At 31.5% G+C, this 14,513-nt stretch overlaps 1 protein-coding gene across 5 annotated transcripts in view; it reads left to right on the forward strand.

Annotated features, from left to right (window-relative positions):
* Window positions 1-14,513, forward strand: part of LOC119604451 (zinc finger protein 2) — a 123,973-nt gene that overhangs the window by 82,500 nt on the left and 26,960 nt on the right. For all 5 annotated transcript variants that reach the window (XM_037957070.1, XM_037957072.1, XM_037957073.1 and 2 more), the window contains one exon: window positions 230-2,179. In XM_037957070.1, coding sequence (XP_037812998.1) covers window positions 230-2,179 — 1,950 coding nt within the window. The remainder of the gene's footprint in view (window positions 1-229; window positions 2,180-14,513) is intronic.

Below are 14,513 nucleotides of genomic sequence, written 5' to 3' on the forward strand. Positions count from 1 at the left end.
TAAAACTACTATTAATATTTGAAACATTTTATTAATGGTCAGTTCACAAAGAACCCTAAATTTTTAATATTGATTAGTGAAATTTCAAATATGTAGAATTAACGAAATTGCTATTCAAATTAAACAGAAAACGAAATAAAATAATTAAATCAGAACTATTTGATTTAATTATTTTTTTTCTTCAGTAACATATAACATATGTATGGATATTCTTTCAATTTTTTTATAGGACAACAACATCCACGCCTAGCACGCGGCGAATCATATTCGTGTGGCTATAAACCTTATCGCTGCGAAATTTGTAATTACTCCACCACTACCAAGGGTAATCTCTCAATACATATGCAGTCCGACAAACATTTAAATAATATGCAAGAGTTAAATAGCTCACAAAACATGGTGGCAGCAGCTGTGGCAGTTGCCACCGGTGGTGTGGGGAAATTGGATGCAACACCAAAGATCAATTTAGCAACAACAATGGGCAGCTTAGCTTCACAGCAGCAACAACAGCAACAACAAACGCAACATACTCACAGTAATGCTAGCAACAGTAGCAGTATTGGTTGTAGTTTGTCAGCAACGTCTAGTTGCGGTACCTTATCGACTAGTTTGCAAGCGGGTAATGGGAGTGGTGGCGTATTAGGTAGCAGTTCAAATAAACCGAAGCCCTCATTTCGTTGTGATATTTGCAGTTATGAGACATCGGTGGCGCGAAATTTACGCATTCACATGACTAGTGAGAAACACACGCACAACATGGCCGTTTTGCAAAACAACATCAAACACATACAGGCTTTGACATTCTTACAACAGCAGCAGCAACAACAGCAATCCCAACAACAACAGGGTAATAACTTTATGCCTGAAGTAGCTCTGGCAGATTTGGCCTATAATCAGGCTCTTATGATACAATTGTTACACCAAAACGCAGCTGCCGCCGCAGCACAGGCCCAAACCCAACAGCCAGTACACAGTCCTCTACCTGTAAGCTCGCCAGCTTTATTGCCTTCTAACAAATCAGGCATTAAATCCCAGGCAACCTCTCCACCCGCCTCAAGTGAAATGACGCCAACATCACCCTATTCACCAAAATCAAATGATTTAAGCTCGTCTGATCTGGTCACTAGTAACATGGAGCCTCCCATCAAACCGGACTTGTGGCCGACGACTTTATTCAGTTGTCTGGTGTGCAGTAACTTTAATACAAACAGTCTGGATGAACTTAATCAACATTTGATGATAGACCGTTCAAGACAAACGACTCCATCCGCTTGCTCAACGAGATCGATGTCACCAACACACTCGAGTACTAGCTTGTCGGGCTCAGCCTACTTTTCCGACATTATGATCTTTCAAAATAACAATTACATTTGTCGTCTGTGCAACTACAAAACAAACCTTAAAGCCAACTATCAGTTGCATAGCAAGACGGACAAACATTTGCAGAAACTAAACTTTATAAATCATTTGCGTGAAGGAGGAACTGACAATGAATACAAGTTGAAATACTATCAACAGCAGCAGCAACAAATTGGTTCCAATACTGTGCAAATCAAATGTAATTCTTGCGATTTCTACACAAATTCCATACAAAAGTTGTCGCTGCATACGCAGCATATGCGTCACGAAACCATGATCATGATATTTCAACACTTGAATTACTTGGTTCAACAGCAGCAGCAACAACAGGAACATACTAGTAGTAGTAGCTGTGGTGCTACTGATGACTCCTCTACAAACCCTAACAGTGAAACGACGCCACTAAGTCTGGTAGATGCTAATACACCAACATCAACAGCTACATCGTCATTATTATTATCTTCATCGTCATCATCATCATTAGCAGCATCAGTCGCAGCCAAACCAGCATCAGCAGCTATTACCTGCAACAAGTCTCTGCTTTGTCATCTGTGCAACTTTAAAGCCAATTCATTGCTCGAAATGATACAGCATGTGAAGAGTATACGTCATTTGCAAGTTGAACAATTTGTTTGCTTGCAAAGACGTAGCGAACAACTGGAGACACCCAGCCTTGATGATGTCTTCAAGTTGTGCAATAAATCTCAACGCAATAACGATTCAACAACACCAAGTTCAACCCCAACTCATACGTCTAACATAATCGATAATAAGACGTCATCGGCTTGTTTTGCCAATTTGATTGAATCAGAAAATGAAGGTAAGTCGAATTATATAGGTAGATCTATAGATCCAGAAGTCATTAAAATTTATTGTGTGTGAGTAATTGTATGGTATGCGTTTCATAAAAAACAATTTTTTATTATTATTTTACATATTTAAGTTTTGTAAATATTGTAGAAACGATAACAATGTAAATAGGTAATACTGAATGACACTAGTAGTTAGCATATCCTTAAGTTGAATACAAATGACAGAAACTTTGATGTATTCTGTTGCCTGTGAACTTTAATTCACATGATGAACAGTAGAGTGGGTCGGTCTCTATGGACAAAAAAAAGTTGTGTCAGTCACCCCTAGGATTAAAGATATGTCAATGACCGCCTTTTTGTTTTTTATATATTACGTCGTCATTTTAAATCCGATCGTAACATATGATATATCAGTGTTTATGGCTACATTTCATCCTTAGACAATTTTTGAATTAGACGAAATATTCTTTGCCCTACTTCTGATATCTCGGATCCTTCCCCAAAATCTGAAATTGTGGCTATACAGAAATAAAGAGCATTTAATTATATGAAATATTGGCTTTTGAAATGCTCACTTTTATGCATAAACAGCTATTTTATAAATATTTAAAAATTTTCAAATATTCGTTATCAACCGTACTCACAACAAACAATTAATTTGCCAGGAAAAACAGTCGAAAAAAAATTTTTTTTTTTTTGAAAATTAATTATAAAACAGAAATCCTTGTTATTTTTTTTCAGTTAAAAACCATTTCAGATCCTACTTCCTATCAAAAAAGAAGAAAGAAGTATCCTACATCACTATAGTGGTTTAGCTATATCCGTCCGACGTCGTAATTTAATGAAAATAAGCTCATATGTTTCATTTTACCCAAGGACGAAGTTGTTTGAAAATGGATTAAATCGGTCCATTTTTCCCCTATCCCTTAAATTTTGCGCTAACAACCCTGACATGTGAATATTTGAATCTAGAATCGTAAAATTTTGCACAAAGAATTTTCACATTCATGTGAACATGGGAGGTACCATACCCCTATTGTGGACTATCAAAAGGGGCTATGGTACCTCCCATATGGATTAAAATAAAAATTCGTATAACTGGGTAACTAACAGAACTAGAATCTTCAAAAATCATAAAGTGCGGTTTTTATTTATACTGTTTTTAGGGTAGCAAAGCACACTGGGTATAGCTAGTATTTTTATAAAACTTAGTATAATTTTTCCTCGATTTTTATAAAATTTATATAATGTTTAGCTTTTATGTACCTACGTGATTTATTAATTAATTAAATTAAATTATGAATATAATGATATTTCTTGTGTTAGGATGCAATTTTTGTATTGTAAGTTAATTTGAAAAAAATTGTTTTCAACCATATCCCTAGCAAATTAACTGTTTGTAGTTAGAACTATACAGGAAGTTTTAAATACCTGTAAAATAGCTATTTATGCATAAAAGTGAGCATTTTATAAGCTAATATTATATATAATTAAATGTGCGCATAGAATATGACGTCGAATTAAAAAATTGTCTAAGAATGAAACATAGCTACATTCAAGCCATAAATATTGAGATGTAATATATAAATATATATTGTTACGATCGAACTTAAAATGGCGACGTAATATATAAAAAAACTAAAAGGGCGGTATTTCTAGACGTGGCAAAAAATATTTTTTATAGTTTTGGAAATGTTATTATGACTGACTCAATTTTTTTGGACCCACCCTAATGTACAGTGAATTGAATTTGTTATTCAGACTTTAAAATTAAGTTTGATATAATTTTTGTTGTTTTCAAAAGTAATTAAAATTTCTCATTTTAGTATATTTTGCTCAGATTTTTAAAATTTCGAACTATTTATATGCATACACAAACATACTTGTATGTATATGTGTCTACATGCTTATATGAAAAGTACAACGTTACCGACAAAAACAAACTACAATATAGATATTGTTTGAATATTTGGAAAAAGTTATTTATAATTATACCCTTCACCTTCGTGAGAAGGGTATATATAAGTTTGTCATTCCGTTTGTAATTTCTATAATATAATTTTCCGACCCTATAAAGTATATATATATTCTGGATCCTTATAGATAGCGGAGTCGATTAAGCCATGTCCGTCTGTCCGTCTGTCTGTCTGTCTGTGTGTATGTTGAAATCAGTTTTCAGAAGACCCCAGATATCTGCGAGATCCGAATTTTCAATAATTCTATCGGAAATACGGTCGAATAGAACGCTATTTAAAATCAGCCCAATCGGCCCATAAATAACGAAGATATGAGTAGAAATCCGAGACCACCTCTGAAAATTTCATCAAAAATTTACTTTTTTTGTGCATGCTTATGCAAAACAATAAACAAACAAAAACGAAACGCAGTATCAAACGGTAAATTTTTTTTGTTATTTGTTATTGTAATTCTTGTTTATAAACACAAAGCAAAGAAGGAACATCACTTTACGTTGTTATTGGCTAGAAACATGAAATTAAATATGTAGAGCCTGGATTAGGCGAGAACACATTAAAGGGCACTTTTTTGTACTTTTTCGTTCTACAAAAAGTACTTTTTGAATTTTCTATAATATTGAACATAGAAACATGAAATTTAGCATGTAGGACCTTGACTATAAAAAGAGATTTTTTGGTACTTTTTCGTTATACAAAAGGTACTCTTTGAATTTTCTATAATATTGAACCTAGAAACATGGTATTAAATATGTAGAGCCCGGATTAAGCCAGAGTACATAAAAGGGGACTTTTTGGTACTTTTTCGTTCAACAAAAGGTACTTTTTGAATTTTCTATAATATTGAACCTAGAAACATGAAATTAAGTATGTAGAGCCCGGATTAGGCCAGAACACATAAAAGTGGACTTTTTGGTACTTTTTCGTTCTCCAAAGGGTACTTTTTGAATTTTCTATAAAATTGTACCTAGAAACATGAAATTTAACATGTAGGGCCTTGACTAGGTAAGAACCTATTAAAGGGGACTTTTTGGTACTTTTTCGTTCTACAAAAGGTACTTTTTGAATTTTCTATAATATTGAACCTAGAAACATGAAATTAAGTATGTAGAGCCCGGATTAGGCCAGAACACATAAAAGGGGCCTTTTTGGTACTTTTTCGTTCTACAAAAGGTACTTTTTGAATTTTCTATAATATTGAACCTAGAAACATGAAATTTAGCATGTAGGGCCTGGACTAGGTAAGAACCTATAAAAGGGGACTTTTTGGTACTTTTTCGTTCTACAAATTTCTATAATATTGATCCTAGAAATACGAAATTAAGCATGAAGAGCCCGGATTAAGTTAGAACGTATATAATGGGATACAATTGGTATTTTTTGATTTTTTTTGTAATAAAATTCGTACTGACTGTTTTTTAACACATCATGGTGAAGGGTATATAAGATTCGGCACAGCCGAATATAGTACTCTTACTTGTTCCAATATAAGATTGGTGTATTTTAAGTTATTAACAGTTTAACATTTCGCTCATTTACTATAAGATTGGCATAATCCAAAAAAGTAATTTCGAGAAAAATGGGTTTGAATGTTTAACGACATTTAAACATAAATAATTTTTAAACAAATCACGGGATTTTAATCGAGCCAGATTCAGTTAGTAGAGTTAATAAGTTTCTCTTCTTACTTGAAATTAAATTTTTATTTAGGGTAGAAGGGGGATCATTCGCCATAGGGGCACATCTGCCAAAGCGAATAACTTGAAAACCGAGTAAACGATTTTATCGCATTATCAAATTTTATTTATTATACTTTGTTTAGTGAATTAAAATATTAACCAGCAAAATAAGTTTTTATTTTTTATTTTTTTTTGGCTTATTTTACTAATGACAAATCTGCCCCATCCCGTTGGCGTATTTACCCCATGGATGGGGCGGTATCGCCGTTTTTGGTCAGTGCGGAAAAGTTAAAAAAATATGTGCATGAGGATGACTTAGGAAAGATTGAAAGGGATAAAACTAAAGCCAACATATCTAAGTATCTGAACCAAGACAAAAATTAAGAATATGTACTGTGGTTTTAATTTGAGGCCGCCTCAAAAAAAAGTGGCGTATAGTCCCCCTTCTACCCTATCTAATATGACTTAGTTTTGCCGTTTACAACAAAAAGTCGATCTCACACCTAAAGTAATTGACGTAATTGAAATTTGATAAATCTATATTTTTTGGACATTCTCAGTTCAAAACCCCCGATTTTTGGATTATGTCAATCTTGTAGTAAATGAGGGACATATTAATAAAACTCTTAAAATAACATATTTCAAATCTTATCAGATGGTTTTGTTCCTTGAATTCGCATACTGTTTTTTATGTTTATAACATGCAATGTATTTATTTCCTAGAACTTCTCAGGATATATCGCAGAATTTATCAATGATTTTTTATAAATAGAGAACTTATTGCACCGATTCCGAAGCTATGAAAATGAGTTAATTAGTTTCCCTTAAGTTATGGGATATTCTGGGTAAAATTAAATGAATTCTTTGGGTTTTCAATGACATTAATTATATTCATTCTGTGACGTGCCTCTACTTTCATATAGTAAATAAAAAACTTATGATTTGGACTTTGTTACAATGAAATGCTCTTAAACATTTTCTGGAATAAAATGATTATAAATAAAACATTTTTCGAAAGAAGATATTCTAAAATAAATATGTGTAGTTTCTTCTCATAACTCGTACTTTGGTATTAATTGATCATACAAATTCTGGAATTCTTCGTTAAGCTTAAAACGTGGTTAAAGATTTTTATTTTCTTTAAGAAAAGGTTTCGTTTTTCTTTTTGTCATCCAATTTACAATACAAAAAAATATAAAAAAAAGAAAAGTGATTCTTCTAACAATGCGCATATTTATATGGTTCTGGTGAACACAAAAGGTAACAAAACAAATAAATGTGACTATTCGGCTGTGCCGAATCTTTTATACACTTCAATATACAGATTGTTGGCTTCGAAGAACTATTACTATATTGAATCATATAGATTTGGAATAATCTTGATTAATTTTCTACTGCTTGTTTTTGGAGTCCCCATAATACCATACATATGTATTTAACTTCCAAAACTTCAAAGCGTCCAGTGATTTTAAAGACTTAGCCTATAAATGTGGCACATTTCTAGTCCTTGATATTGTAGTATCGACTTTCATTATTAACAAATATACGATCGTTCGTAATTAGATTTTTAGAATTCTAAATACAACATTATATTCAATTAAACTGATTTGAAGCATCGCCTAACAAATATTTAACTACGGAGGTTAAATTTTACTACATCTTTTGGAGAGATAGTAAAATAATTTCTGTTTTAACATAAAAAAGCCACAAGTTACTTTAAATGTCTAAAGATGATGCGAATAAAACGACGAACTTAAATAGTACATTATATTCGCCACCACCTTCATCACCTATGGATGTGTCCGGGCATATAATAATAAAAATATCTTACATACATACTCGTACACATAAATTTGAAACAACGAGTAAAGCTTGTACATTCATATATTTAATTCTCTGAAATGATAATGGCATTGGCGGTAATCTTGGAAACAAAAACTCCATACATACATATACATATATTTGTGTGTGTAAGCATGTCTACAGTATCCCCATAAGACCTAACAATTCAGCCACTTTAAGCAAGCCAGCCAGTCTCTATAAATGTAGCCACGAAGATGATAATTGCCAAGAAAAGAACAAAAAAAAAACAACACCCTTACTTGCCATCATCATCATCGTCATTTATAAAGGACTCGAAAGTAACAAGACAATGTCATGCAAAAACATACACAGGCATTTATCCATAATTCAAGATTTACAAACGCTTGTTATTATTGAAACGAGAAAAGAGCAAAAGCTAAATCAAATTACAAGCAAAAGTATATTATTCATTAAAGATTATGAATGGTTTATCATACGACGACTGTTAAGAACAAAAAAAAAAAAAAGAAGACAAAAAATCCTAAAATTAAATAACAAAAAGAACTTGATTTTGTTTGTATGAAGTCGAACTAGTGCTTTTATACTATAAATAATTCGGTTACTTTCTACAATTTAAATACATTTAATATAATACGGTTTATCTCGATTCAGTCATTAATTACGTCTGAAATAACACCCGCTGACTATTACATTATTTAAAATTTAAATTAAAAATTCACCACTAATCCCTTGGTTATGCAATTTTTGGTAAATTTTCAGCATACGGTATGAATCCAACATATCTGTAAAGGTTGCCAAAGAAAAGTGCTAATCCATTGAATACCCTAATGCCCTAAATATTCTTAAACTCCTTGTTTTGCTCTTCAACTATTCCCAGCACAAATGAAGCTGGCCTTCTGAGAGTAAGAACCTCAAACACGGTACCAATCACATCATGTTTAGAGGTCAAAGGTCAGTTAAGGGTTTTAAATGCAATGAAAATTACAATAAATTGTTCATATTACATTAAAAGGTTTAGGGAACAATGGTAGCTTAATGTTTTTTCATTCGATGTAAAATTAAATACAATTTTCGTCCAAGCTCATGTGGCGCAGTTTGTATGTATATACATATAATACTATAATTGCTAATGTTCCTTCTACATTTTAATTCATATTTCAACTAAAAATCGACTACACATGTATGTAGTATATACTGGTCAAGGTCTCCGTATTGTAAGTTGAATCGTTTCTTATTTAGCTGGATTGTTTACTTGACCCTTAAGGAAATTGTTACAAATTACTCAAGAATGCAAAAATGATTATGTGTATCCAACAAATTTACAATTAGTGCCGTTGTGCACACTCACTCGTCCACGCACTCACTGACACACACACTTTCAAACATATCATAACATTACCATCGATCGATTCAATCATGCATATTATTGAATAATTTTAAGCTTCGATTTTAGAAAGAAACGAAAAAAATAAAACCGACAGACAAACAAATATACAGATCAAGTAGGAAAAGGTTATGGTCTCTCGCATTTTGTACTACTCAAAGCACCAACATCATCACCAACCATCATGATCATCATCAACACCGTCACTACTGCGGCCACAATATCAAGAGTAAATTAATGTATTCGTCTATCTAGCCATCCATCCGTCCATCCAAACTATGCATACAAGCAGAGCGAAAAGTAACTTGTAATCATAATGGAACAATAACGTGTAGGTGCCCAGTAATAATACAAAATCGAAATGCTTGATTTTATTGCTTAAGGAAAACCAATTACATTTACAATAGCAGTCCAGGAATGGAAAAATAAGCAAAAACGTTCAAAATGAAAAAGGAATTAAACAAGATTTTTCCCTTTTTTTAAAAAATATATATTTTCTTTGTCATGAGAGCATAAATCACTTCAAAATACTGTACGTGTGTATAATTTTTTGAAACTTTGATTCGGATTAAGCAACCGGTTCAGAAAGCAGAACAACATTGATTTAACATTTTTTACATACTTTTCAAGTTTTAAGTGCAAGTGCTTGATTAAAAAGAAATAATAAACCGAAGAGTAATAATTAATACTGGTGAGGATTCAAATAAGTAGATGAAAAGATATAAATAAATGTAAATTATCCAAAAGGTTTTAATATGGATCTTTTGAAATGAATCTTTTAAAATAAAAGCTTAAAAGCAATTTTATTAAAAAAAATCGAATTAAGAAATATTTTAATGTTTTATCTACTATCTGTAATAGAGGCGTTTTATAATAATTATTTTCGCAAACTGTTTCGGAATCCAAAACTTAGATAATTCAATTAGATATGCTTTTAGGAATTTATCTGTTAAAAGCAAGAAAAATCGGTCCATAAGAATTGGAGATACGATCAAAACAAATATGATCAACAAATTATTTTTATACCTACCATCAAAAAAGATGGGGGTATATTGTTTTTGTCATTCTGTTTGTAATACATCGAAATATTGGTTATAGACCCACAAAAGTATATATGTATATTCTCGGTCCTTATTAAATTCTAAGACGATCTATCAATATCCGTCCGTCTGTTGAAAGCACGATAGAGACCGAACGAGAAGAGCTAAAGGAGCTCGCATTAATACTTCTTATTGATGCAGTTTGTTTGGTATTGGAAATGGACCATATCGTCCATGTTTTCACATAGCCCCCATACAAGTGGCCCCCCGAAAAACAATTTAAACAGTCTATGACTGGTTCAAAAACATTAGTATGTCAATGAAACTACACACAAAGAAGTTTTATATTTTATAAAATGAGAGCAATGCAACAAAATTCAACACAAACAAGTTTCAGAGGAACATACATAAATCTCTATATTAAATTTAATGCGATCGGTCTATAATTTACCCTACCCCCATGAGTCATAACTATAACTTGCTTCAACATTAAAATATAGCAACGAAATAATGACATAAATGACATTACCATACCATACAATGACATGACCATAATCGGTTAAAAAATACCAGTATAGCGATAAAATTCGTCATGAACTAGTTTTATAGAATCTAAAATCTTTCTGTCAAATATTATGAGCATTGGGCCATATTGGATCAAAGTCTTTATATAAGGCTTAGAAAGTATTGATATTCGACGTAACAAGTTTTATTGAAACCAAAATCTCTGTAAAATCTTGGGATGATCGGTCCAAAACTGACCATAAGTAAATCAAATCATAAAAAAATTTTCTAAATATGATAAAATAAGTACTACTATCACCATGACTATTGGGACTGTCACAGAATTCCATTCCGATCGAAAGTAGAATTATTACTTAGTAATCAAATTGGCTAAAACTTGAAAAATAATAACTTTAAACTTAACTATACTCAAGTAACCACCCAAAAGATGTCAAAGGAAATTGTTTCAAAAAAATTTAATTATTGGATTTTTGGAAAAAAAATGATTATAATAGATTAAATGGTCTTACGAAGGATCGTAGTATTTTTTAAAAATATCTCGTAGTTTTCTAACAAAATTCTCAATAAAACAAAGCCTATAAAAAATAGATGCATCCGAAGTTGCAACATGTAAAAAGGGCTGTTTTGAAAAAATATTTTGATTTGAACAAAAAATTTAAAAAACGCAAAGCATCGATCCTCACAACGGGCCCATCCCAGCAAAATCTTTACTTACCCGGTAAGTAGGCAAGTAATATTGGAGCAAAGTGTAAGTACTTCCTTTTTGGGTGAATAACTACTTATTTTTGTTTGACGATGACCAAAAAATAACTGGTTACAAATGTGCTTACCCGACTTTTCCGTATTTAAATTGTGTTTATTAGTATATTCTATTACCCAATGCCCCATTAACAAATTGTTTTATCGTGCTATTTGGAATATTTTTTACATGAAGGTACAAATCAATATTTCTTCAAAAATCTTCTAATATCGACTAGGCTTAAAACCATTAACCAATTCCTTATTAGACATACGCTCAATACATCTGGCAACAAATCCTACCAAAAAAAAAATTAAATAATTTTATTAATAAAGACCACTCATTACCAAGTAATGTGTGAAATATTTTACTGGGATACTTATGTATGTATTCATTTTCATTATTATAGTAACCCAGCAGTTCGACGGGACAGTCCCGAACTGACCACTTAACATACCACTTGTGGTGGCCCCTAGCCACCTGACTACCCAGGTGACCAACCATTTTAACATGGGCTTGTCCTACGAGGAAGTCAATCGTCACTCTACACCCTACAAAGATACAGTAAAGAGACGATTGCCTCCGCTCTCGCTTACAAAGGGGACACTAAAGTGACGACTGTCTTCATTCTCGTTTACAAAGAGTTTATTTGTGACGAAAGACCAAAAACATACGAATTGGAGGTGGTAAGATATTAATGGAACTAAAATTTAAAAATTTCAAGTGTCTACTCTCTAGAATACTATGGGACAATAATGTGACGATTGACCCGAAAGATATAAATTTGAGTCAACCAGATGGTGGCACATTAGTAGAAAGTAACAATCATTTCTCCAAAAGATGGGTAAAATAACTACTTTCGGAAGTACAACAAAAAAAAAAAAAAACAACTTTTAAGAGTATAATCTCTAGGTTACTTGAGGACAGTAAAGAGACGACTGTCTCCGCTCCCGCTTACAAAGAGGACACTAAAGTGACGACTGTCTTCATTCTCGATTACAAAGGGTACATTCGTGACGAATGACCCAAAACATACGAATTACGATCATCCAGGTGGTTAACTATTAGTGGAAATTACTGTCTTTTTCGTATGCATTGACTCTTTGTCGAACTGCTGGGAATAGCTAAACAAAATAAACAACAACAACGCTAAACGAAATAAACACACAAAAACAAAATACACAAGGCAGTAAAACCAACAGACATCCAAACATACGAAACGAAGTAACCAAAAAAACAAAATACACAACGCAATGAAACAAACAGCCATCCAAACATACGAATACACCCAGAAACAAAAACAATATACACAAGGCAATGAAACACACAGCCATCCAAACATACGAAACTGAATACACCAAGAAACAAAACCACATACACATGGCAATGAAACACACAGCCATTCACACATACGAAACGAAATAATCAAAAAACAAAAACAAAATACACAACGCAATGAATAAGCAGTGTTGTTGTTGCTTATTTTTTATGAAATTTTCAGAGGTTGTCTCGGATTTTTGCTTATATCTCCGTTGTTTATGGACCGATTTTGCTGATTTTAAATAGGAAACTTCTCGAAAGCATGTCTGATAGAATTATTGAAGATTTGAATCCCGAAAATATCTGGGGTCTTCAGAAAACTGATTTCAACAGACAGACGGACATGGCTTAATTGACTCCGCTATCTATAAGGATTCAGAATATATATACTTTGTAGGGTCGGAAAATTATATTTTGGAAATTACAAACGGAATGACAAACTTATATATACCCTTCTCATGAAGGTGAAGGGTATAAAAATAGTAATTGTTAAAAATTCTTTACTTGTTCATAAGTTATATGAGTTCAAAATATAAAAAAAATTATATCTAGCCAAATTTGTGTGAGAAAGTCGCTTCTTTTTTATTTATATACGAATATTTAAAAAATACGTATTATATTTATAAATTTATTTATTGTAACTTTAAAATATTTAAAAAATTTATGTAAATATTGACTTTGACATTGAAAACAAAATCTTTAAAACATTAAACCTTTTAACATTTTGATCTAAAATACAATTATTTCGCCTTGTAGAATAATAAATATATATTTTTTTAAATTTTTTAATACAGAACTAGTTCTAATCTATGGATATAGATAGGTCTAAGTACAAAATAATAGCCTCAATCTTCTCCTTAATGTTTTTTACAGCCAAAATTGGACGAAATCACAATTTTTGAGGCGAAATATATTTCTTATATTTTCAATTATTGCAAGTTACTTGAATTACATTCGATTCAACAGACTACGTTTTATTTTCAAATGTTGTTTATTCGCTAGACAAATTTGGACATATTTTTAAAAGTTTAAATTTATCGAAAAATAAAAATAAAAAATAAATAAATTTGCCTAAATGCACCAGAAAAGATCGTTTTTGCTATATCTGTTTATTATTTGAAATTTTATTACATTACATTTAATAAATACATACCATCAGCTTTACAATTCATAAAAACTGTTCAAAAGTTTTTATTTGTAAGCTACAGAATCATTTAACTAAATACTTTAGTTACAATAAATACACTATATTTTTCAACAATACTAAAAAGTTCAATGTTTGAGCACCTGTTGAGTAGCAGGAAGTAACGGGTCTTAAAAACAAAATTAATTTTTTAATAATTTGAAATGTTTTTTATCTCGATGGTATAAAAAATTTGCGAAAAAAGAGTATGAAAAAATTACTTTTTGGTCAGAAAAATCTAATTTTAAACCAATGTGGGAAGTAACGAATGCGAATACTTTTTTACATTCGCATTCGCTAAATTTTAGCGAATACTATTTCTAAGAGAACTTTAGTTATGTATTATGAAGTATACATGTTGCTGTAACTTGATTTTTCATCAAAATATATCATTGTCCTTCAAAAAGAGAAAAAAAATCGTTAGACATAAACAGGATGATATATGTCTGAAACTATAATTTTAAATGTTTTTTATCTCGATGGTATAAAAAATTTGCGAAAAAAGAGTATGAAAAAAATTACATTTTGGCCAGAAAAATCTAATTTTAAACCAATGTGGGATGTAACGAATGCTCGCTTTAGCATATGCGAATACGAATTATTCGCTTATTTTTTTACATTTTCATTCGCTAAATTTTAGCGAATACTATTTCTAAGAGAACTTTCGTTATGTAT

This window comes from Lucilia sericata, unplaced genomic scaffold (assembly GCF_015586225.1).
Source record: "Lucilia sericata isolate MDLA Ls3-8-SP2 unplaced genomic scaffold, ASM1558622v1 Contig000395F_arrow, whole genome shotgun sequence".
Lineage (NCBI taxonomy): Eukaryota > Metazoa > Arthropoda > Insecta > Diptera > Calliphoridae > Lucilia > Lucilia sericata.